The 25,996-nt window shown below is 41.0% G+C and overlaps 1 protein-coding gene across 10 annotated transcripts; it reads right to left on the reverse strand.

Annotated features, from left to right (window-relative positions):
• Nucleotides 1-1,448: 1,448 nt before the first annotated feature.
• On the reverse strand, nucleotides 1,449-25,981 carry MPHOSPH9 (M-phase phosphoprotein 9). 10 transcript variants are annotated; one of them, XM_052691018.1, is made up of 25 exons: nucleotides 25,860-25,968; nucleotides 24,519-24,574; nucleotides 23,593-23,725; nucleotides 22,745-22,895; nucleotides 21,703-21,792; nucleotides 19,015-19,532; nucleotides 17,935-18,058; nucleotides 15,980-16,070; nucleotides 15,024-15,130; nucleotides 14,492-14,617; nucleotides 13,272-13,708; nucleotides 12,441-12,599; nucleotides 11,296-11,383; nucleotides 10,639-10,854; nucleotides 9,728-9,775; nucleotides 9,281-9,345; nucleotides 8,704-8,805; nucleotides 7,528-7,665; nucleotides 6,855-7,030; nucleotides 5,928-6,092; nucleotides 5,476-5,596; nucleotides 4,567-4,670; nucleotides 3,525-3,736; nucleotides 2,965-3,033; nucleotides 1,449-2,371 (listed from the first exon to the last, which is right to left on the reverse strand). In XM_052691018.1, exons 3-25 carry the CDS (start codon nucleotides 23,697-23,699, stop codon nucleotides 2,270-2,272), a joined length of 3,516 nt encoding a protein of 1,171 aa, XP_052546978.1. In that variant the 5' UTR covers nucleotides 23,700-23,725; nucleotides 24,519-24,574; nucleotides 25,860-25,968; the 3' UTR covers nucleotides 1,449-2,269. The 10 variants fall into 10 exon arrangements, with proteins under 10 accessions (XP_052546978.1, XP_052546975.1, XP_052546976.1 ...); XM_052691015.1 differs by having other exon boundaries at nucleotides 24,492-24,574; XM_052691016.1 differs by having other exon boundaries at nucleotides 24,519-24,629; nucleotides 25,860-25,967.
• Between the last annotated feature and the right edge of the window lie 15 nt (nucleotides 25,982-25,996).

Below are 25,996 nucleotides of genomic sequence, written 5' to 3' on the forward strand. Positions count from 1 at the left end.
GGAGCGCGGGGAGGTTTGTTACCGCCAAGAACTACACCTGGCAAGGGCGCTCGGTGTCGGCGACGCCGAGGTGGAGCAAAAGCTGCAGGCTCTGTGCAGGCGGTGTGCAGGCACGAGGACGGCGGTTACAACGCTGCTCAGAAGCAGCCTGTGCTGCTCTTCCTGTACAAAAAGGCAACGCGTTTGTGCTGAAGGCAACGAACTTTACAGAGGTTTATTAAAAAAATCTAATAAGCCGTCGTCCAGCTGAGCACACAGCGATTCGGCCGTGTTTTCCAAACGTGCCCCACTTTCCCTTCTTTTGATGCTTCGGGGCCGATTGTTCAGCAGCGCCGAGCATTCAGGCCTCCCACCGCTTCCAGCGGGAACTGCAGCTCCTCCGCCCCGCGGAAGGATGAGGCTGAAGGCACCGCGCAGCCACAGCTCAGCCCGCGCCTCGCAGCTATCGCTAAAAGGGGGGGGCTAAAAGTTTACTCAGGGCACCACTTAGAATCTTCCCCCCCTCTTTCAGTGTTAGAATAGAACAGAAAAAGCCTGAAGAGCTCCAACAGATGGAGGAGGGCTTTTGATTAAAAAATAAATTGTGACTCACGCTTCAGTTTTCTGGAGGTAATAAAAAAAGAGTACATGAATATGAATAGTGGTGGAGAGAATGGAATGGGAATAAAGGGAGGTTATGAGGAAAGGCAGTGAGAGCTGAATTGATTTACCTGCTCCTTTCAAATGCCTGTCAGGAAAATGGTGCCTGTTTTGCAGCAGCACTGATGAAAGAAAACAAGACCATTAAATGGACCCAAGTGAAGTTTTGTGCCTTGGAAGAACTCCTGCTGGCTCAATGATGCTTTAGAATGGTACTTTTACACTCTACCTGTTCATAATTCAAAGTGGGGGAAAGAAACTTATTCAGCTGAAGGGTAGAGTTGCATAGGAAAGTAGAGCAGCTTTTTTTTTTTCCTTCCTCCTCAAGTAAGAATATGAAATACCATCAAAATTAAGCATCTGTTAGTATGGCCTGGAAGTATATTCAAGCAAGTTGCTGCCAAGCATTCAGGCCCAATTTCAACATTTTAGAGCAGAAGGGAAAATGAGTAACTTGGAGGCCTGACTTCTCTGACGTTGCATCAGAACAACCCGCAGGGCAGGAGGAGATGCACAGAGCTCTTGATAAATAAATAAAGCTTCTTCTAAGAAAAAAGTACTGTGCATTAATGTAGGGCACTTCTTCATTAAATATCTTTAAAAAACAGCACTCTAGAATTAGAATCAGAGCTTCACGAGCTTCCTTCACCACAGCTATTCTGGCCTTTCCACTGCAAAATAATCACATCATTAGTGGCCAAACATTTGGAACAAGGACAGAACTTGAAACACACAATATGATTAAAACCTACATTATTGCTGATGTAATATCCCAGATCCTATTATTGTCCTTGGGCTGGGAGAAAGAATCTAATTAAACATTTATTTAATATCAAAATACAAACTAAAATATCAATATCGAACAGTAACTCAACAGTATGCCAACGAGCAAATCTGTATTTTTCACCACGAAAAATGCACGTCTTGCTCACAATGACAGCTCAGATTTCACTTGGAAGTGTGTGCTCCAAACTCTGGCGTGGCACAAAACCCACCCTGATGTTAAAGCAGCAACTTGAGTGAGCGAGCTGCTGTCCTGCAGTGCCAGCTGCAGCTGAGCTCGCTGCTGGGAAAGCTGGCTGCTGTCAGCTGCACGAATCCCGGCCTAATGGCATCAAAGCACTGCTGCTGCTTGTAGTTTGGTCACCGTGACAAACACCCACCAGATGTAAATGGAAAGGATTTGCTACATAACAGTAGTTGTCTAACATCACCAACTCATGTCATGTTTTGTATTAAAAGTCAAGACTTCCTATTAGCCAGTATTTACAACGTGCCACAGACATTTATAAAATGGTGACGAAAACGAGTGCAAAACGCAATCACTCTCAGAAAACAAGCTGCCTTTTAGTTTCTTATTATAAATTATCACTATTTAAAAATAATATTTCTAAAAATATTACAATACAGGATAAACATTGCTTTCTCAAGTGTAACAAAAATATGTTTGAAATATAGGTGGCTGTTTGAAGTACAAAATATTGCTGAGTGTAAAGGGTAACGTGGTTGTAAAACTACTATTGGGGGTTTATAAAAATACAAAACATTTGCATTTACCAAGTGCATCATTATATATTAGTGCAAAAAAAAAAAAAAAAAAAAAAGCATATTGGAATTCAAGAGAGAATTGTCAGAGGTTTGCAGAGGTACGCAGAACATGGAATCTTTTCAGGGTCATGCGTATCCAGCCCAGATCTCTGTTGATCCTTTCCAAGCGATCTTCCAGGGCTTCCTAAAAAGAAACAGTTCACAAAAAAGGGGAAAAAAAAGATTTAATAACAGACAACAAAATCCAATGATACTCATTTCAGAAAGAAAATGCTATCATTCCTGCAGTCAGCTGGTACCCTTCCCAACGCATTGCCTTAGCACCCAAAACCAAGAGCCAGACCTGCAGACTTCTCTGATTATTTTTGTGGGTGCATTTGTGGGCTGTTGGCTTTTTTTTTTTTTCTTTTCAGCTTTCTTTTCAAGACTCAGATCAACAAACATATGATATAAATATATATATATTTTTTTTTTTTTTTCCCCCTGAATCACTAGAAATCATCTAAACTTACACATCTTACAAAGTGATGCACACTCTCTATGATTACACTGAGGTAGTGTTAAAAGATTACAGGAAATCTATGAAGTCCAGAGCTTACTTTTCATGTAGGCTCAAACTTCAGCCATGTTCACAAAGGAACAACACTCAGTGGTGTGGTAGAATACTTGCAGTCACTGTATTTATACCCATTTCAAAACCTAAACTTTCATCTAAGCTACATAACCTCAGATTCCAGAGAAGCAGCTGAAGAGAGCAGTTGGTAGAAGCTTTTTCACCTGATTTAATCTTGCTTGCAAGGTCATTCTCCCGCCAGAACAAGGTATTCGACTCAAAGCAGCCTCAATCTAGTAACAGAAAATACTTCAGCTGTAAGCGACAGTTTCAAGTGCCAATAAACCTTTCTAACTGATCTTACAGAGCAAGAGGTGAGGGGCAAAGATAACAGATACATGCTCAACGTTGTTCTTAAACACTAACTTCTGTTACCATGATATTGTGCCACACAAACACCAAATTAATATGTATGAGCAGCCGCTCTCACAGATCCTTTTGAAGAGAACAGAAATTACTGTTGAATGATTTCAAACTTCTTAGTTTGTCCGTTTAAATTTACTCCAACCTTTCCAACCACAGTGTGCTCATGTTACAGGGATTCTCCTTTAACAACATTAGAGACAGGAATGGCTCTAGTTTCAGAGGTAGAACAGGAATGGTAATGCCACATTCCTATGTTAATACTGGAAATCAGATGTGAACTTCAGCCACGCGCTGTGCCGGCGTACAGCCACACCATGCACGTCTCATACAGTAACTTTAAAATAAACATTATTTTTGCCTGTTGCTTTTCTTGAGTCAGGTCATCGAAAAGCCTCTCTGTTTCAGCCAGAGTCTGAGTCCTTGGTGTGTATGGGAAGTCCCCCTCGCAAGGTGACAGCATTGGCTCACAGTTCTGTGCCCCGCTCCTCTCGTCCCAAGCTGCTGCTTTCTTCATTCTGGTACTGACAGATTCAGCACAAGAGCTGGGTCTGACACCTGAGCCTTGCCTTCCTATCAAAAAACAACACTGCTTTTATTTGTTTTGTAATTGCCTCTTCAGTTGTTACTTAAGACAGCAAAAGAAACAAGCAAAGCAGCACTATATGAACTGAGGACAGTGAGCAGCAAAGCCTCGTTAGCTTCCCATGAGCACATCTCCCAGCAGAATGCAGAATGCATTCCCCACTCCAATGGGTCATCTTTCAAGCCATCTTTTTAATACAGCACACTTTTTGGATAACAGCCTTGTGCAGTGTGCTCATTAAGAATCACTTCCACTGGTGCAACGTTTCTAAATACCACCTTGTAGGCTAGTTGTCATGAAAACACTAGCCTAAATAAATACATTAATAAAAGCAAAAGCAGAACATTGTGACAAGAATGACAGAAGTGAGAAAGATTTGGTTCAATCACTGTGGAAAAAAAATCTCAGACAACTGGCTTTATTATATTTACTCTTTCTATTGCTAAACGTTGCATTACAGATAGGAATTTTATTAGTTTGAGCATGCACATCTTAATATAGGCCCCTGTGAGCTATGCACTGTATAACTGAGTTAAACACAGGAGAATATATTGCCCTTCTTTCTCAATTCAATTATTTTTGTTTCCCTATTGTGTCTGTGCACACACACAAATGAAAATAAAATGTATGAATAGTATTTCTCAATTTACAGTAATAAGACAAGATACAGATGATTTTCAGAAATTGGACTCCACAGAACAATGTGCCAGCTTTCTGAATTACAGTACAAACTGTTTCATCTGGGAGATTAAAAGTACATTTTATAAACTTAAAATTACAAGGGACAGTTTTCCCCCTCCTTTGAGGGATTGATTACCTTCTGTATCATCGAGTGAAAGAAACTGGAGCCTTTTTCTTGGATTACTATGCTGTAAAGTAGATGCAGGACCACTTTCCAGGTCATCTAGAAGTATATCAAATCTACAGAACAAGCAGCACACAACAATTAATTGCCCAAAATAATTTATCAGGTTTATCATAGTATTCTCTATCTTTTCCTGTTTTGGGCTAAATAAGTTACTTAGAGAAGAATTTCTACCCCACAGGAATTCCAGGTCTTCTGAACAGTGCTACTGGCACCATCCCCTGCTGTACTCCTGTTTGTACATTCTTGTCACTTTCTCCTGGAAGAGGCCAAGCCACCCCTCCCAACCGCACTGAGAAGCCCACACAGCTGCCCTCAAGAACCAAAGTGGTGCCACACATTTCTTCTTCGTGCAAGTCACACACCTTAGTCTTGCAGTTAACTACGTTCCCTGAAACTCTGCAAGCCTTGCCAAGCAAAGTTCTCTATAGAAACCATGGTTACCTTGTTCCAGTTACCAGAAAATTAAACTGGTGCATCTTCTAACGTGCTTACAAATGCCACGACAGGTAGACACTGTTCTCAGCATTGATTTACATTCCCTAATAAGCTTCATATGAATACAGACTCACTCCACAAAACTGTTCCAACTGTTTTTGTCACTGATCAGTGTCACATCAGGATGTATAACAACAAATACATCTCCCCCTAGTAAGCTCTGAATAAAGAGAAATGATTCCAGATTCTTTCTTGCTGTGTTTTAAAAAGTAAAACTTCGCTTTATACATAGAAATCTTCAGGTGATTCACATTTCCCATGACTTTTTAGGGGACCAAGAAACAGCAGGAACAGTCTTAAACCTGCATAAACATGCTGCTGCTATTGCAATTGTCAGAACAACTGTATTTGCAAAATCCATACCTTGTCACTGTGTTTTCATTTCTGCTAAGTAAATGGCTAAATCCAGGAGAGAGGTTTTCTTTTGGAGATCGTTTGGGGCTGTATGTCACAGACACTGGAGCCAACATGATCTCTCGCCTTGCTGTGAGAGACAAAGTGTGTTTAAGTACCTGAAATTTCTCCCTTTGCAGTATCTCCCACTTATGTGATCCGATGCTTACATATTTGAAGAATGCTATCTGAAGTGTCTGCATGCTTATTTGAATTATATGAGAAGTACATTATGACACATAAGTGAGATTTTCATGCTTTCTATGATTTCAGGAGAGTTTCCCCCCCCGTATTATCTATTAGATTAAGACAGACATCATACCTCTCACTGTTTTTCTTTTAGTGCAGACTCCCATTATTTACATACCGTTATTGCATTTTCTTTTTGTGCAATGCAAACTAAACTTCAGAAAAGCACTCACTTGGAGTATTCGATTTCCTGTTTGATGGAGGAAGAGATGAAGACCTCTGGCCACAAGGGGAGCTGTAGCGTTTGGGTCTCTGTTGGTCTCTGCCTTTCTCTGGGGATCGGTTGGCAACAACAGAAGTCTCTACAAACCCAACGGTTTGACGTCGACTTGATGTTTCTAATTCAGAACGAAAGGGTTATTCTTTGATACAAGATCCCAAAAACATTCTCCTGCACCCAGCTTTCACAACAACCACACCTGAGGCTGCCCTGTGCAAACAAGTTTGTGCTGCTTTGCTGAAGACTCACTTCAGCTCATCATTTCCACAAAGCAGATCGTTTAACTAGCTTATCACTGAGGATGCTGTGCAGAACGTAAGGGACAAATGATGGTAAATAGTTGTTTAAATGAACAAACAGTGCAAAGCTGCACAGCAGCACCGTTTGGTGGAGAAGGCTGGCATACCTGCCTCAACCAAAACTAAGTGTTAACAAAAAGAACAGTTTCTAGTTACAAGGCTTCCCAAACAAGCATTATTAGAACGGTTCAGTGCAGTTCTACAACACAAACACCAGCACTCATAATAACATTCTGACACAGCACTACAAGAACAAAACAAAACAAAGGATTTACATCCAGCCTGAACTTTGTTAAGACTCCATTGACTGCTTATAAATACTGAGATATTCTTAGAAAGAGAACATCAACCTAACAGCAACCACTGCATCTCCTCTTTTTTAAACAAGTCACTTAGCTACATCACTTGGAATTTTCTTAGGAAGACTCCAGAAATCTGTATGCTAAAAAGTATGTATCTTGTTCCACCACTGAAGTCTGAGTGCCTTAATGCTTAGAACAACGAAACCAAGGTACGTGCAGAGAAAAGCCAGTAAAGACAAGTCTGGGAATATAAAAATGATTTTAAAAAAACACAATTACTAGTTGGTGTGTCATCTTTTTCTGTCTGTGTACCCCAATCTTTAAAAGCTTTCATTTCTTCAAGTTCTTTAAAGGCTTTTATAATTGGTGCTTCTGACATCTCGCTGTCCTTCTTTTCAACTGTGTTTGGTGAAGAGTCTTCTTGTGAGGAATCTTTTTCAGGAGGAGAATGATACCTTAAAGAATGAGCAGGGGGAGATATCAAGTTTATCACCTTTATTTCAGCTATCCAAGTGTAAACTGAACAGACCAAAAAAAAAACACCAAAAAGAGAAATTAATTTTGAGTTTATAGCTGCCAAAGCAAGAATTTTAGAGTTGGTCTTAATTTCAGCCAGGAACCTCAGAGGATTGTGTTACAGTGAATCCAAGAATCCTAAGTATAAGTTTGGTGACCTGACATTCAAACTAAATACAGACTGAAAGCTGTTTCTTTAGCACTGGGTTCCTTCATACTAGAAAGAATGTTGTTTAGCTTTTGAGGAATAGCATTTACAACATTGATATGTTGTGTGTGTGTGTGTGTGTGTGTATATAATTTATTTGTTTATTTATTTTTACACCTTTACTTAATGTTTTCAGAATCTGGACATGAGTCTGGTCAGTCTGAATAAAATTATGTTTTAGAAGTGTTCAGCCTTACACCACAGTGGAGACTGAAGAAACCAGCTCACCTGGAAGGAATATAGGCTTCTTCTAGTCTGTTATCTTTGGGGCTCTCTTGGACTTCCAGAGGCTGGCCAGTGAAGATTGAATACTCTGCTCCTGGTATCAACCACTTTCGCCTGCTGACATCAGGAGCAGCCAACTTGCTGTGGAAGCAATATAATTCCAAATTCTGAATGGATTTGAATTATACATATATATTTATTTTTTAATGAAATAGGAGTATTAATTATTTATTCCAAGTAGACAGAAATAAACATGCAATAAATCTGTAAATAACTACTTTTTAAAACGTTTCTGAAGCTAAAAAAAAAAAAAAATAATCAGTTTTAAGATCACTAAAATATTAATAAGCAACAAATCAACCTCCAAATACAAACTGGTTCTCATACCCTCCTCCTTGACAAACACGATCTTCCACATGTTTTTGCTTCCCTCCCCCCTTTCCCTCACTGTAGGGGAATCTCATTCATAAATACTACAACAGCTCTGAACAGAAATCTGTACTTGTCAGTGACTAATGCTGAAATTACAACAGTCAAAATGCTGCTGTTCAATATATACACATAGCATCTATGAAACACATTACTTTATCATTTTATATTTCACAGCATCAGTGCTGACTGGGAAAGACGCCCAAGAGATCATAGCTAAGTACCAAAACCAAAGGGACAAAGCTATTCAGGTTTTCAAGTCTCGCAGCCTCAAAACAGAAGAGATCAACTTCTGATTTTTGTAACATAAATTCACAATCCAAACTACATCATGCATTTTTAACTGAACTCCCAGATTACTCTCAGCATACCTGTACAAATTATATTTAGAAAAACAAACTAATAACTGGCCTTTCAAAATCAAAGACAAAGGTACAAAGAAAAACTCTTCTGTCTCATTGGACAATTTGACTTTTTTTTTTTAAGCAATTTTTGCTGAGCTCTAATCAGCTGAGCAACTGAGACCCAGCAAAGGCATGTAGAAAGACTGGAGACAGTCTCCCAAATCACACATGATCCGTTTGTTCTTATTCAAATCATTTATTGGCACATGAGGTCTCTGGATTTCATCACGTGCATTCAATTCAGTTTAGCCCATGGATGGACATCCTGAACCACGTCTGGCCACAGAACACGAAGAACACTGCAGAGCACGTGACCCATTTTCATCCTATTGGCAAATTCACTCACTTGGCACAAGAGGTTCTTAGACGACTTTCGGTAACGTGACGAAGTTTCAACATGTTCTCATGCTCCACCTGCTTGAGCTGAGCTTCGAGTTTTGAAACTGTCCTAATGCAGAAATAGCAAGGATGCAAAGGAAGAGGATTTAAAAGCCATATTACCTGGAGCTCACTCATTTTTTATTCAGATATCCTGAGTGGAGCAGAAGAACAAGAATAACTAATTTCTATGTATCCACAAATGCATACATAAATATGCATTTGAACTCTAGGCTGACTAAGTTAAGTAACCTAGCTAGAAAGAAGATGACAACTGCAGTAGCAAAAGCTTGAGCAGAAGACTGGCTGGACTAGCTGGGTGACAACAGAGGGGAAGCAACTCCCACTGGAAGAGGGCGAGATTAGGAATCTAGAAAAATAACAAGATTCATGCAGTATGTGCAAAGCAGCAGAAAGCAACATGAAATGCTTCACACCATGCGACTGAAATTGCAGATCTACAGCCTTTACAATCTAAGAGTAAACGTTTGGGCCACAGCCTGTATTGCATGTTTTTAAAGCTGCAGCAACACATTCACACTTACCTTTTCAAATCAGTAATCTGGGTGTTTGCATCAAGCAGTCTGTTTTCAGTTGCATTTAATGTATCCTACAAAGTACACAAGTGAAAAAAGGAACAAGTCTGGAAACTATTCGAATGTATACAGAAGAAAAAAAAGTAACTTCAATCTTAAAAGTAATGCACTAAACATGCCTTTCTATTTGAAATAAAGTCCCACTAAATGCCTTTAACTTCACAGCGTTTTGCCTGCCTATGACTGGAACATTACACACTTGAAACTCCCTCTTCTTCCCTTTGCAGGGGCTCTGAAGATGCAGTCAGAAGCTTTCAGCAAAATCAAGTGTAGACCATTCTGTTTGATCTTTTCCTAAATACTTAATTCAGATCATTCTATGGCATATTATGACAGACCTTTACCCACTTGCTTGTTGTTTTTTTTTTTATTTTTAAGTAGCCAGTGCAGACTCACCTTTACCCTTTCATGTTCTTTTCCAAGGGAATCATATTCTCCTAAAAGCTGCAACAACAACAAACCATAAGGAGATTAAACAGAACCAACATTTTTGTTGGGTGCTGTAAAACCATCTGAATTCCTTGTCTAATGCATGCATAACATTGCAGGGTAGACAGAGTATCTTAATATTATTTGTTACATTCTGGTATCTTCTATTCAGAATAAAGAGCAGGAACTACTAAAATATTTATAATTGTCAAATGAATTATCATTAAAGGAGCTGGTAAGCAATGAAGCTGAACAAACCAGCAGAGTTAATCACTGGCTTTGAAGCTGACTTCGTATTTTGAAGTTTTAATTGATAAAAAGAAGTGGTAAAAAGAAAAGTTGCAGATCAAATATCTTTTCCACTTAATAACCACGTTTCCCAAAACAAACCAGTTTAAACATTCCATAAAGTCATTACTAAAGAATCAGAGAAACAATTATTGTAATTCAGACTAAGATTATACATTAAATTAACAGCTTGAGCAAGTGGTGCTGCCCTATGAATTCAGTTATTAGAAAGATAAAAAATAACTTATTCTAAAAGAGATTTCCAATAGTACCTCTAAAATTAAGATAAACTAACAGAAGATAAAGTAATAAAATACCCAAGAAAGACTACAGCAAACGTTATCACATCAAGTCCATGACTGCTGCTTCAACTGTTTAAAAGTGACTGCCAAACCTGATGTTCTGTTCTGATGCTCTACCATCACCTGATGGCTGCCTAGGAAGCAGTCACCCAGGTATTTCTGTTCTCTCAGATGTGCATTCAGACTTGCCAGGCTTACATTCTGAGTAGCTTTACAGAACACCCCCGGCTGTGCTGCATTCATAGGACGCAATCTAATTGCAAATACAGGTTGTTTTTTAAAACTTACATTTTGAAACATTTTATTCTCTTCTTTTAACCTCGTATTTTTATTATCAGATAATTTGTAAGCTTTTTCAAATGCCTCCTCTAGATCTTTAAGCCTTGACTTTAGCCTACTGATGGTATTATCCTTCTCTTTATTGCTGGTGCGCATCTCTTCAATACGTTCTTGCAGCACTTTGGAGGTATTGCTAACTCCATAAAAGCGTTCTCTCCAATCTGCCTGAAGAAGAAAAGCCAGATTAATTAAAATGCTTGCCTAGCAGAGTATGATTTCTGAATCTGAAGTCATCTAAATAGAACAAAAGGGTCTATCTGCTGGTGAACTATGCAAGATATTGCTCATTTTGTTATGTAGAAAGAACTGAAATGAAGACTATGCTTCCCAAGGAGAGATTATCAGACAGTATTTTACTATTAAACTTCCTTTGGCTTCTGAAAAGGACTGCACGTAGGCAAACATGACTTGATTCAAGTGAGGAGTATGAAGAAACACAGCTAGGAGAGCCATCCATGCAACACACTGGCTGATGTGCTATGGAAAAAGGCTGAAAACAAAATATAGGAATATAGAGCAGCCTAACAACGAACAGGTGCACTTCCTTACCCTCTTAGTTAGAAAAGCAACTTGAATTAATACATGTCACCAGGAGCACATACTTACCACTTGCTTTTCTAGCATACTATTCTTATTCTCAAGGGCTTTTATGCGAGCGCTCGCTTCATTCAGAGCTGCATCTAACTGGTCACACCTATTTGGAAGATAGATTTCTGTAATCTCGAAGTTTTCAAACAATAAAGCCACATTTTAGAGTTGCCTTTCTTTCCTCAAGCATCCCCACTACTTGTAGTGCCCAGCCTGTAAGCTCCTACCACAGAATCTGGCCACTGCCACGAGCACCCAGCACCTCTGCAGAGCAGGGCTGCGGTGCTGCGCCAGGCAAGCAGCCACTGGGCACACGTGCAGAGACTCCAGATGGCTCTGAGCTCCGTAGCCAAAAGCAGCTGAGAGGCACCACTTCCACTTGAGCTAATTGATGATGCTGTGTGATAATTAGTGACTGAAATCATATCACAGGCTTCTTGTAACTCGGTAAATGACTGCTCAGAAGTCACTTTTAATAGATGGGAGCCACTAGTGCTAGAAGACGAGTACAAAGGAGTGCTGGCTACCCACACGCTTTTTCAATTATTCTGAAGGCCATAAATTCTGTGAAGTACTTTAACTGTCCAAACGTCTAACACATATTTTGGCTGGGAATAATGATTTAAAATCACATTGAACTTCTGCAGTAATCACTCAAGCTACAACAAACAGAACATACAGGTGAGGCACGCAGCCTCCACTAGCAATATCAGCTCAAGGAGCACTGCCTGCCAAACTGCCTTTATAAAGCTACCAGTGAATTTCAGACTTCCCCTGTAAGAAAGATGAAGAGTTTGATGTTCACCAGCATGACAGGCAAACACCATTTCACAACACTGATTCTTCCATTACAAATGGCTTAGGACTACCTCAGCCTGCCAGCTTTTGCCAAGCAAAACTCGTCCTGCCTTCAGCAAAAGCCAGGTCCAACAAAGCCTCTGGTCAAAACATCACACTTGCTGCCCTAACAGTAATTTTAAACTACTCTTAAACAGATGCATTAAGTAACACAAAATGTATGCTTAATAGTAAAATATCAGTATCACAGATGCACAAAACATTCAGAACTGAGGGACAACAAATGCTTAAAGACATTCTAAACAAGCATACATGGCTTTTAAGGTAGAAATAACATCCTGAAACAGAGGCAGAAGAAACAGTACCTGTCTGCAAGATTTTGATTGATTTCCTTCAGGTCTTCAGAAGCAGCAGTTTTGTGGCTTGCCTCTAGCTGCTGTTTTAAGCTGTGGATCTCAGCATCATAGTAAGCTCGTAGATCAGCTATGTGTCGAGCATGTTTTTCCCTCAAGTTCTGCCTAATCCTATATTGAAAAGTAAGAACAAAACCAAATTTCCAGCTATCAACACGGCCATGCACTGCCAGCTGTATTCATTCAGACAAACTCAGCACATAAATACATCTTACAGAGCTTTGCCACTGTCAAATTAAAGCAAAGAAACCTTAGTCATCTAAAGCAGTGGCACAGGCAGCTGAGGCTTGCACAGAAGTATTCACATGCGTAATACAAAGCTTGAGACTCCCTTCTCTCCCCTTCTACTCTCTAGAAGAATGTGCATAAAATTAAATATGCAAGTCCACAAATACCATAAATACCATACCATAGGAATTTGAAATCTCTACCTAAATTAACTCCCTCATGCAGCCTGAGGAGCAAGCATGTATTTTTACTTTTATATATAAACAGACATAATAAAAACATTAAAACAGAAAATCATTCTGCTTTTCAGTTAAGGCTGTGACATCTATGGAGCTCAAGTGCCTTAGGTGAAACACCAAGGTCTGAAAGGCATTTACAAGAAGTGGTAAATGACTGTTCTGTCTCAAAGCTAACTGCCAGTAATTCAGGGAGAAAGGAAAAGGGATGGGGGGAGGAAGGAAGGGAAGGGGGGAGAAGGGGTGGCAATGCACAGCTATTTTCTAAGCTTTGAACTCTACTTTTTAAAAAGCAAAACCAAACAAAACAAGAACTTACTTTGACATTATCACAGGATCTTCAGCAGATGTCACTGAAGGACCGGGGTCTGGTAAACTCCTGTCACCACACTGAGTAACAGAGGATGGAGTCAGAGTCAGCGTTTCTTCCTCCTCAGTGTTTACTAAAACATCACTGTCAGCATCAGCATATGCCACTGGAAAGGGAGAGCTGGCCTTGTCTTCATTTTGGATTGGATGATTTTTCCAGAAGTCCACGTGCACAGCTCTGCTGCTGGCAGGATGTTTTGGAGAATCATCAAACTGAGACAAACTGCTTGTCTGTGAAAATGAGTCAGTGTCACAATGACTTGAAAATCCAGGATCTGCCATAGAGTCTGGAGAAAAAGGAGCACTCTCTTCAGGAATATTGAAAAAACAATGTCCTGGATTCTGTTGACCTGGTTTCATATGCAGGGTTGGGTCCAATGTCAAGATCTAGGAAATAAGTTATAATGCTAAAAAAAAAAAACAAACCCCACACGTTTTAACTTCTGTTCTTGCAAATGGAGTTACTCTGAAGGCATTACTCATCCATGTAATATACTGCAGGAATTACATTGAATATTACTACAATTATTTGATATTGACAAGCAACTGCAGAGGAGATGTAACAGCTTAGAATACGGCACACACACTCAAAAGTTTGCAACTTGTTTCTGAGTTCCCAATAGCAATAAAAGACACATCTAGCATCTGTAGCTGTCCAGAAAACTTCCAAGACTTCAGTTCTAAATATAAAAGAATTAGGATGTCTGTTTGCAGGCCAAAACAACAGCTTTATACTGTTACTAAAATTGCTTCATGGATTACATAGACAAGACAGCCACACATGCAAGCAAAGACTGCAGACTGTATCCTGGAAGTGGGATAGAAATAGATTTCTAAAGAACAGTTCTACAGGCTATGCCTATTCAGTTTTATGGGTAGAAGAAACTTGTCCTGTAGGTAGCAGGAAGAAAACCCTGCTTCTGCAGCTGCAGTTCCACGTGTGCCCTTGCACCATCTTCAAGGTTGTGCTGCAAAGGAGCTTGTTCATCCACAGTGTTCTTAGAGGTTCTTTTCAGCTGGATCACTTCCCAATCTTGTTCATCACACAGCTGCAAAAAACTGCTGTTCCAGCATAACACTGGAGGTGGCAGCAGGTGCCAATTAATGGGAAAGCAGCCATAACCTATCTTATCTTCAAACTGAGATGTGAGACACAGATAATAACTTTACCTCTGGTGGGTGACTTGTCTGAGAAGGCGGCATAAAATTCATCTCTGGCAGCTGGTTGTTTTCCCTTTGTCTTTTATGGTAAATATCCTTCAGTGATGATGGCTTCATTTCGTCAGCAGAAGACAACTTAAACAGGCAAAATTTATACATCAGTCTTTCTGAACACAATCCTCCATCCCCAGTGAGGTAAGTAACCTTTGGGGGGTAGGGGCTAACGAAACAGCTCAGAATGGAGACAGGCTCTATCCACAGCACCTAATTTGAGTAAGTGTTTTTAATGAGGCAAATATGCCTTTAATATACTAGGCAGTCTCTTTGACCCTTACACCACTTCTTTTCGATGAAAGAAGGTCAGCAAACTCTAAGTGAAGGAAGCTGGGGAAAACGAATAATGAAGGAACAGAATAAGAAACAGTGGGAAAACAAAGGGGGCTTCACAGAACACTTCACTTCTGGAGGGCTGATTCCTCTGTAGAAGAGAGCAAAGATGACAAACAAATGTAAGACAACTCCTAAGACATGCAAAGTTCACCTGGTCTGGTGATACTTTAGTGGAGAAAACACCAGCGAACTCGCTTCTGAAGTTCTCTGGTAAAGAGTGATACATCTCCTTCACATCTAGTTTCCAGTATGAAAGTCCTGATGAAAAGAATCATTGGGGAAAAAAAAATCACAAATTTCAAACTCACAGATCAGGAATCCCAAAAAACTTTAGTAGGATGTTACCCTACCAGCTAACAAGAACAATGTACTCATTATTTGCATCCATTGCTTAATGATTTTATGAAGTATTCATTTGCAGAAGTTAAAAAACTTTCAAACCAAAGCAGAAGCAATATACATAATCAGTGTTATATCACACAGCATCACTAACCCAAGGTATAAATTTGTGAAAATACATGAATATACTCTTAGGTGTTCAAGTTTTATCCTCATTTACCACAAACTGCCATATTTCTAACAGTTCCTGCATAGCACTTAAACCTGACATTGCCCAAGGAATAATTCTAGGCAGAAATTTGATGTTACCAACTCTTCTGTTTGGTGCTCAGCCACACTCCACAGTATGCAAAGAGACAAACTACCAGGACTGAGAGATGTGCTTATTCACACAGCTATGGAATCACACCCTTGGCTTACAGAAATTCTGCTTCTATTATCATGCATTCCTGCGATTGCTAAAGAAATGATATTAATATCTTAAAAGGTCATTTTGTCTCCCACCACAACTTTAACAGGAGTTATGTTACAAAACCATATTAAATACAAAACTCAGCCTTGGAACACTGAGGAATTTGAAGAAATGTCCCAAATCTGCCAGCAGCAACACTGAGAGCAGCAGAGTGATGCCACACTAAAAGTTATCAGCTTCTCAGTGCTCAGACATTCCTTGGCTCCCTGTAATTATTAGAGGTACACTCCGGTGAGAGTTCAAAAAACAAAGAATTCAAGAGAAAAGGAATTTCAAGTACAAGATATTGACTGTACCTGAGGCTTCAGACACTGCAGAATTCGGGCTTTCAGATGGCTGATTGAGGTAAAAAGCATAAGGTGGCAAAGCAGCATTGGTAGAGTCTGTCTAAAATTAAATAGGAAAAAGAAGTTAATAACAAAAACTGCACAGCAAGGAAAAAAGAAGAAAGGGTATAACCATAAAAAAAGAATGGAAATATCGTTAGATCATTTTAAAAGTGAGACTACGTTTAATTATGCATCATGGCCTTAATCTATACAATTTGTATGCAGGACAGTTGCCACCAAAAGGAGCACCAAGCTGAGCCATGTAATTAAATAATGCTGACATCTTCCAATTCCCATGGCGGAGCACTTGGGAGCATTTCTGAGTTGAAGTGTTACACAAGAACACATCTAATCCTCCCTGCTCCTTAAGAGGCGCGCTGAGGAAGGGCTCATCAATACAGTGTTACTCTTTCCTCATCCTAAGACTGGAATTGCTTACAGTCAGCTGTTACGACTCCACCTACCACAGAGCAGGAAGTAAATATTGCCTATCATCATAGATAGACAAGATAACTACATCTCCCCTAAGATAGTGCATATTCTGCTTCTCTGCACTCCAAACTTTCTAAGCGATCTCCCCAGACACAGAAGCAATTCTGACAAAGTTGGGAGCGATAGGTGGAAAAAAAATTGCTACAATCCTCCTTCTCCATAGTCCAAGGAAGAAACATCGTTGCCATTATGTGCTGATATAAGAGCAACTGACTACCCCTACCTCCTTTGAAACGCTCATCTCACATTGCTCTTTTCTACCCTACCCCAGGCTTTTTGTTCCATCACAGCAGCTTAGAAGACACACAGCTTGGCAAATTCGAACAGCTCAGAGAACTAAAGCAGGACTGTAACCACTGAGCTAATAAAATTAAGTAGATTAAAAAAAAAGCCTAAAGCTTTTCATTTTCCATGAAGTAGATATTCACCTCAAGGCTATTTTGTCCCTTTTAATGTTTTTATTTAGGTATTCTCCTTTGCCTAAGGAGGGAGAAAGGAAAATGTAAGAATTCAATTGCTTTCCCTTCAAAGGAAAAGAGAGATAGAGGTTTATTCAAGATCTGAGTTTCTGGCACTAATTTCCTCAGGCACCCTCCTGAAGCTAAGAGAAGAAAGGAGACAATCCACAGCAGTAATTAGACTCGTGGTTTGAAATATCCCCTTAGAGGAACAGCATGTTTCCACTGACAGTGGAAGCAGACTCGAAAGAGCAAATCTAAACAGCTACTCTCACCCTTCCTGGATCACCCTCAAAGTGACCACAGGAACGAAAAGAGACCCTGCCTTGAGTAAATGATTCATATTTTCTAGTTCTCCTATTCTCTTGTAGGTGGAATCATTCACAGTTTTGGGAACTATTTCCTTAAAAATAGAGTAAGGAGAAAGGTTTGTGATGATTAATGCCCTCGAAGCAATCCCAGAACTTCACAGTGACATGTATGACGAATGTTTGGACAATTATGCTGTATCCTATCTTTTCAGGTCAGACACGTTTTACGTGGTTAAACCTCTAACCCAAAAATAATCAGGTTTGTGAACATGAAGAAAAAATAGAGAAGAGGCAAAGGGATACTATAAGCAGGAAGTCCTCTCATTTGAGGGGCACCATAAGTTACCACCATCTGAAGATTCAGTTGAGAATGTGACTGCTATCTGTGTAAGGAAACAACGTCTGCCACCAAGACAAGCTGAGACAAAAACAAGGCAAGGAATACAGTAAGTCAAAATGACAACGTTGGTATAGGATGACCCAGTAAGTAAATTCTGCTCACAAGAACTTCAGATGTGAATGGGAACACTGCTCCTCAAATGCTGAAATCTAAGTATGAAAGCATGTACTGAATCAGAACATACAACTCAAAAAAAATATATAAATCTGAGTGAACGAGAGTAAGATTTAAAACTAACATTAAATTAAAACAAAGACTTACATTCTCAAGCAGTGATTTCTTTGCCTGCTCGTCTCCTCGCATAGAATTCACTTGTACTTCTTCTGCGTTCAGTCTTTTTGGGTGGTTTTGTTTCAACTTTTGTGCCCACGATGTTAAAGATTTACTGGACAGCAAGCAACACACAAACATACCATAAATACATATTCCCCTCTGTAATGAAGGGATAATCCCCCCAGAAATCAATTTCCATAGAAAGCAAGAGAAAATATGCACCTCAATGGCACTGTCACCTATGTTGTATGTTGAGATAACACACCCCCAAACCCAACCCTCTAAAAGCAGCATCAGTTTCACGACATACTACCAAACCAAGTTAATCTTTACCAGCCTCCATTCTTCCAACAGCCAGGAAGTTTTCCCTCCACCAAATACCATCAAGGATTCACACACAACGTGCTGCCTGTGTGAGCTCTGGTATTGCCCATGTTTACATGAAGCCACTGTCTTTATGCTTCAGCCCAACAGAGATAGTAAGGCACACTGTTAAATTCTGCATAACCAGAGAGTGTTTGGACAGTGTTACTGACCACTACTTTGGTTCAGCTATAATCTATTCACCTACTGGACAGAGCAGAACAAATGAACCAAAAATAAATCAACCAAACAGGAAAAGACACACAGTAGGAAAAGTCACACCTTTGGGTGTTGTCTGATACAAAGTACTACCGCAATGCATGCATGTAAACTAGCAGAGAAGTCTGGACACAACAGCAAAATGCCATGTAAGGTCAGTAATCAGCACCTAAAATTCCAGTGCACAGATAGAACACTGTGCAGGCTGCAGCTCAGCTTGTATTTACAGTAAGAAGCAGAGTTTTGTAATTTTCCTCAAGCACAACAACAGATAAGCACAACACATGCAAATATGCATCACCCAGAAACGTCAAGCTAAAGAAATGCATTTGTCTACTAAGCAGAGGGCTTGGGGGATTTTCATGCAGATTTTTCTACTAATTCTTCTTACCACTGAGATGCTCAATTCAATTCTTAAGTGTCTCTTAGTTACCAACAATGGGTACTGTATAATAAATCAGCAGATTAGGAAAGTTTACTACTTACCCGTTTTTTTTCCTGCACTGATCTTCATTCACCGTATGTTCCAATTCAGCAGGAAAACCCCCAGCACGATTCCTTCCTGATGAGCAGTCCCCAATTTGTTTGGATAGAAGTTCTCTGGTACGCTGAATGCTGCCTACAGCTGCATTACTCTGCAATCCTGCTGCATCACCCTGTCCTTGTGCAGTGCTCTCCATGCAGTCTGTGCACTTGATAACATCATTAGACGTGCCAGCATTCAGCTCAGAGGCTGACAGCGTGCCGTACCCACTGTTCATGGAAGCATCGTTTGCAAGACATTCCTGATACGGATCAGAGGCACTGGGATGCAGTTCGATTTCATCAGATCTGAGCTGATTGGCAACGCATCCATTTCCTTCAGAGACTTCAGAATGCATCCCCATTTGACTTTCTAGTGACGAGAAGGCATCTGTGGACTTCCCAGGCAAACTCCTGCTCTTGCCAATGCCCCAACTGCTGGTCTGCAATTTCACTAACTGCCTTATTTCATTCTGAATCAGCTAAAGAAAAACAAAAGGGGAAATTCCCATGAGATAGTGCTCTAAGTCACATTTACATTTTGATGCAGTTTCAATTCATGTTACGAGTGAGAGAACTGGAGCATTTATTTCAAATAATTCCTGTTTTGCAATGCGCAGACACCTCATGCATGTAGTTGATAGAATGCATACTGTGCATAACAGTAAAGGTGAATGGTAACAACTCCCAGTTCCAAGCAGAGAATTACAGTTTCGAGCAGTCATTTCTCAGTGCAAAAAACAGTGCATGCAGGTATTGGCTGCATGCCTTTAGGACACCAGTTATCCACAGCCACCTAAAGAAATCCAAGTTATCTGGGTATATTATGAGAAGTGGATGAAGTCTTAGGTTAAATTTAATTCTAGAAGAATTTAGAATTTGGATTCACAATTTTAAAGATTGCAAGGATGCTTTAATGGAAGTATAAACCATTACTCTGTTACACTAATAGGAATAATGTACCTCTGTAAGATTATTTACATAAAACTTGGCTTCAAAACAACTGATTGGTTCGGCATCTGAGAGTGGAGCAAACCTACGAGGAGATCACCTGAAGAGATCTAGCAGGTGATTCAGTGTGCAGTGCCCACAGCTCTTTCAGTGTCTTAGATGGGGGGAGTGTTGCTTGTTTTACAGCTGTGCAGTGTTATACTGAAACAGCTACATTTCTGTCAAGGGCTACAAAAAGCCTCCGTGCCAGTGCCTGTGGGGGAGTCCTTTGGCCTGGAAGTTGCCAACATAATAAAAAAGGCTTAGTTTCAGGGAAACTACAGGTAATGCTTGTCTGAATGGAGCTTGGCATGTTTCACAGAGTTGCATTACAATTAATTCAATTTCAGGTCAGTCTTTCAATGAAAAAAAGAAAATGAGGGGTGACGTTTCTGCCATAATGGAGGTTTTTGGCAATTTCAGTCACAAGTGCAGCAGCCATTTGAGACTTAATTCTGTGATTTAACTCTGTTGAAAAAGGTTGAGGAGGAGAAAAAAAAGGAAGAAACAGAGTTGTCGGGGGAAAAAAAGATGATTCTCTGCTGCCACTTAATGTTTGTCATTAAGGATTACTAATTTTGTCTATTATTCTTATTAGAATGTGTTGAATTTCCTTTTTTTATTAGGTCACCTGCATGGTGGTTCGTTAGGAATAGCTCCCTCTAGTTTATCACACAACTGCAATTAAGTTACGCTCATTGCTCTTTGTATTTAGTGTGGTAATTCACACAGCTGCTAAGTCCCTTGCTGATACCAAAACCAAAACTCTTCCAGAGGTATCCTTTCCTATTAATAAAGACAAAAAACAGCACAGCCAACACAACAGATGAGTCAAGACTACCATAAGCAACGGTGAATCAAACCACTACATTCAGAGGGAAGAAATACAGGCTAAGGAAACACCGGTGGGACAAAACCAACAGAGTGGGAGAGGGAAAAGAAAAAAAGGCAGAAGGGGAGAAACAGAGGAGAGAGGATAAAAGGACAGTACCTCTTGTTAACTCACTGCAGGAACTGTTGGTTACTACTAGTGCAGAGGGCGTAAGGGGAGGGAAAAACAGCAACCAAAATGATGAAGACATTAAGCATTTGGTATTTACAGAATACTGTCTCTTATGCATACATACACATTTCTTCTGGCTTCATTGATAATTATGCTTCTGCAAAAAACATGAACCATCACGAGTGTCAATTTTCATTCCCAGAAAGGAGAATGTTGAACTAAAAGGTGAAAGAGGTGCTCAGCTACCACAGCAAGGGCTTTTTCCTATGCTTTATATTGTTTAGATGAGGAAATTATGTTTTCTTACCAGAAGAAAATTGTATTGCCTCAAATGATACAGTTACTGAAAACAGCTTGTGCCCAAAAAGTCCAGTTATCATGAGGGCATCCAAAATCGTATGCTTGTGAAGACAGATAAATAAGCCAAGACATTTCACTGCTGAAATGGCTCCTACCAGTTACATTTTTAATTAGCCACAACTACCTCAAATATTCATCCTGTAAACTGGCAATCCAGACATCCACTTCTACTACCAGCCCGAATTACAGGCCCAGCACACTCATGGGAAGGCTGGGAAGTGCCAGAGGCCATACTGTAGGGAAAGAAAGAAAAAGAAACGTTCAGCCTCACCTATCCACATGAATAAATCATTACTTACTTGGATTTGATGGTGGAACTGTTCTTGCTGGGCAGCTATTTGTTCCTGGCATTGTTTCTCTACCAGCCTCAACAGCTGTAGCCACCTTGCCTATTTAATCACAAAGTAGAACAATTAAAGCACAATCATGTTGCACCTCTCACCTTTCATTCTAGGTGCACAACAGTTTTGCAATATTACAATTCTGTGCTGGACATCATATAAACTTTTCACAACAGCACTGGGCTGTGCACCCCACAATACATGCAGCCCCCCATTGCCTCAGTCAGAGGAGACAGTAATAACACCACAGAAAGAAGCAGAAGACAGAAGAAGAAGAAGAAGAAGGAGGAAAATACAGCCCAATTTGTGTAATGCTGAAGTCTAGGACACAGAACACAGACATCTACATTCTTTCCTTGGATCTGTTAAAGAGCACCAAATTAAGCATCTGTCAGAAGACATTTTATTGGACCACAGCCAGAAAGCTCAAAAATTCTGCAAGAACAAGTCCATGGTGTGGAAACTTGATGTTCCCTACGGAGGCTAAAAATAATGATCAAACATAAAATAAAGAGGGAAAAACATTTTAAAAGGGCTTGAGCAAATGAGCTGGCTGTACATAAATTACTACCTTTGTGTTGTTCCTAATCTGAAAAACTAATAATCTACACCTGTTTACAAACTGAATGAATAAATGATAGAAGGGAAACAGTGTCATTCATAGAAGAAAAAATATCAACTCATTTCCAGGATCACTTCAGACTTGAGCATGAAGTGCTGCAGTTTTAAAGGTTTAAAGTTTTAATTAAAAAAAAACTTGGAATCCTTATCCTAACACTGAAAAAACCAGAGTACTGTTACTGTAAAACACTCGTACATAAGAAAAATCACAACAAAATCCATCTGTGTGATCAGTTCACAGCATAATAAGTGGATCTGCCCCATTAAAGAATAAACATTTATGTAATCCCTTACTGCTGCACGATTGGATCCACCTTCCAAAATGCAGAGCAGATGCACTGATCCATTTATTTCTTTTTCAATAAGCCTTAACAAGTACCTCACAGTTCTTCACAGTTTCAGAGTCAGCATTCCCGCTGTGCTGGATATCCCGCATGTAGGAGGAGAGCAGCTCAACAGAGGCAGCAACTAAGGAGGACCTGGTATTCCCTGAGTAACCAGAAACTCCACTGGGATTGGCTGAGGGGCTCCTTGTGAAACACGAGGAAAAACTTCAATTATTTACTGTGCCAGCTGTCCAGCATAGCAGCCACGATGATGCTACAGAGCCGTCAAAGAATTACATGCTTAATTTACATTGCGATCCTAATCCAGCTGAAAGATAAAAGCGCTGTGTTCAGAAGAATGAAGAAATTCTTCAAGAAAATGCCAGCATGCAGTGAAACGATGAGTTACAAAGTTCAGCTCCACAGCCTTGTTTTGAGAAGCTGTACCAGTACGCGACCTGCAGTTCTTACAGCAAGTCGAGAAGAATCTCCCCTGATCTGGCAGGTGGCAGCTACTCTGTTTTTGCCCTCCTTATTCAGTGGAAATTCCTTGGGCACAGAATGGAAAAACAATTCCCTTTTTCTAAGCCACTGTATTCCACCAGTGACTTAATGTTCTACACGGTCTTTACAAAGAATAATCCCTTCTAACTTGGCCAAGACTGTTTCCCCACTCCTCCACTCAAGGAGATGTGAGTCAACAGAAGTCAGTAAGTTTTTAAGGATGATTTAAGTCTTCTTTTAATGAGGCTTTTCTCATCAAGTATTTTATCTGCAATTGTAAAAAACCTGAAATATATTGCAGTGCCACCATGGTAACAATGCTAGCAAGCATACCATCTACACAAAGCAAAAAGACTAAAAATGTTAGGAATTCCTCCATCATTATCTGTATCGTTACCTGTCACAATTCAAGTTGCAAACAGAGCTGTGGGTATTTTTGACATCAGAGTCTGCAGAAGACGAAGAGATCTCTTGCACAGCATTCATCGAGTCATGATTTTCCATATCTTAGATCCAAGTATGATTATACCCTGCAAACAAGAATTAAGTATCACTCTCCTGTTAAAAATTATAATAATAATAACATGACTCTGTAGTTTGGTGAAATAGAATTTGATTGAAGAGGCAGTTCTTTCAGTCAAACCACCCCAGGACATGCAGCATTCCAAGAACTTCTCTCCCTTGCCCCCAGCTATGCTTATTAACAGTTGCTGTTTAGTCAGTACTGTACTTGCTGTGATTCTCACAAGTCTAGAGGAGATTCCCACCACATAAGAATGGCCTATAAGGGGGTCTGAACCCAAAACTGCAGGTAGAGCACAGCTGTGGGTTTTGTTGGTTTGTTTCAAAGCTGGGGCTCCACAGTTTTTGAGACTTCTGTAGAGCACAATTAAAAAGTAGGGACCTATTCTCAGTCCATTAGAATCCAGAGGCTCTGCACCCACCCCAGAAAACACAATCAGAACTACTGAGCTAGACTGCAGCTGCCCAATTCGAGCATAGATGGTTGTGTACTCAATATCAGGCTCATTTTTAATTTTCCCCCACACACACATTAGCTTGTTTTATTATTACTGCATAACACTAATTCAAAAAACATTACAACTGCTTGAGATTTTTTTTTTTACACCAATTAAGCACAAACCAAATTCCCACATTATAAACATATATATAAAAAATACTTGTGCATTGGTCTTGCAGCACTCAAAGCAGCAGTTTACAAGAATGGCAACATTAAGTATGCTCCCAGTTTCGATTTGTTCATCAAGAACAAAAGCACTTGAAATACATACATACATTAATCAGTTCTTCTACAGTGCTTACTTCAGCATCTGCTGTGCCCTGGTGAATCCATCCCATGCTCTACACTGCAGGAAAACCTTATGATTGTTTGGTAGAACAAAAGGAGGCATTAAGAAACGTCATCCCAGCAGCCTGTGGTCATACAGAGAATAAATCCTCGTTGCCTTGCAGCAGCCAAATACCTTCAAAGCACAGGGCTTACAAGGACATGCTGCTGACTTTCAGGGATTTAAGCTTCCATTGCTTGTAAGTACACCAGCACATCTCACACTGATAAAGTGTAAAAACTCATTTCTACCAGAAGGAAACCGCTAGACAGCTGTCCAATTAATCTCTGTCCTACCGCTAAAGTGAAGCAGCCTGTAGTAAAATGCTCTGTTGGCAGCTTGCTACTTGAACTCCTCAGAGTACAGCTTAAAATGCAAGACCTGGAAGGAAGTTATCACAGATCCACACGTCCCTTTGACAGAGCTTCCTGGGAGAAATGGAAGTGAGGGCGAAAAAGCTCATTTCTTCTTTCTGCCAGGGCCAGCAGTGCGAGGACACGAAGGTCATCATGCAGCTGAGGTGGGGAGGCCTTCAGACAGCCCAGGCTGTGCCCGCGGTGCCCCAGTTACCTCAGCAGACAGGTGGGCCTTAGCTGTGCCACAAACTCGTTTCATAACCTCGTTAGAAGTCTGCCCGCAATGAAACATACATGGAGCTCCAACAGGGCCGAGAGCAGCTCAGCTGTCACCTGCTGTTTCCATAGCGCAGCACAAGCCCTCGTTCTGCCAAACCCCCGCACGGAGGAGCGGGATTAAGTCAGCCGGGAGGTATTTAACTCATCGGCACGGCTCCGGGTGCCGGCACGGCCCCAGGCCCCGCCCTGCTCCCCATGCAGAGCGCCTGCTGCCAGGCCCTCCCCAGGACCCCCGCTTCCCCTTCACAGCGGCCCCTCTCTCTATCCTCTCAGGGTCCCGCACCCCCTCTCGCCACCCACTAATTGCCCCTCTGCCTCCAGCGCTGCCCCATTCCCTCCCCTTCCCTCGCCACAGCCCCTCAGACCCCGATCTCCCCCCCCGCCCTCACCCGCCGCGATCCCTCCGGCTCCGTCCCCTCACGGCCGACCGCCCCCCAACCCGCCACCGCTCTGCCTCTCCTCAAGCTGAAGCCCCGCCTCCGCGCTGCCATTGGCTACTGCCCCTCGCGTTCCGGGATGTTGACGGCGCCGCCGACCCTGACTGGCCGGAAGCGCTGCCACTCTGCGAGGAAGGGGCGGCGCGGTACGGGTGGCCTCGCGGCGCTGAGGTACGGCCAAGCGCTGCAGCGCTGCCGGACTCTCGCCTCACCAGCTGCCCTCGGGACTCATCCGGTGCCTACCCGCATTGCCGGGAGATTGCCGAGAGCCCTCCGGGAGCGGCTTTGCTCAGCGACCTTTCAGCGATAAACAAGCGCGGCTCCCTCCTCCTCCCCGACGATTGGCGGCCCACTTTCGAACGCGGTGGGGCGGGGGGGGC

Source organism: Tympanuchus pallidicinctus, unplaced genomic scaffold (genome assembly GCF_026119805.1).
Source record: "Tympanuchus pallidicinctus isolate F22 unplaced genomic scaffold, pur_lepc_1.0 scaffold28, whole genome shotgun sequence".
NCBI classification, from domain to species: Eukaryota; Metazoa; Chordata; class Aves; order Galliformes; family Phasianidae; genus Tympanuchus; species Tympanuchus pallidicinctus.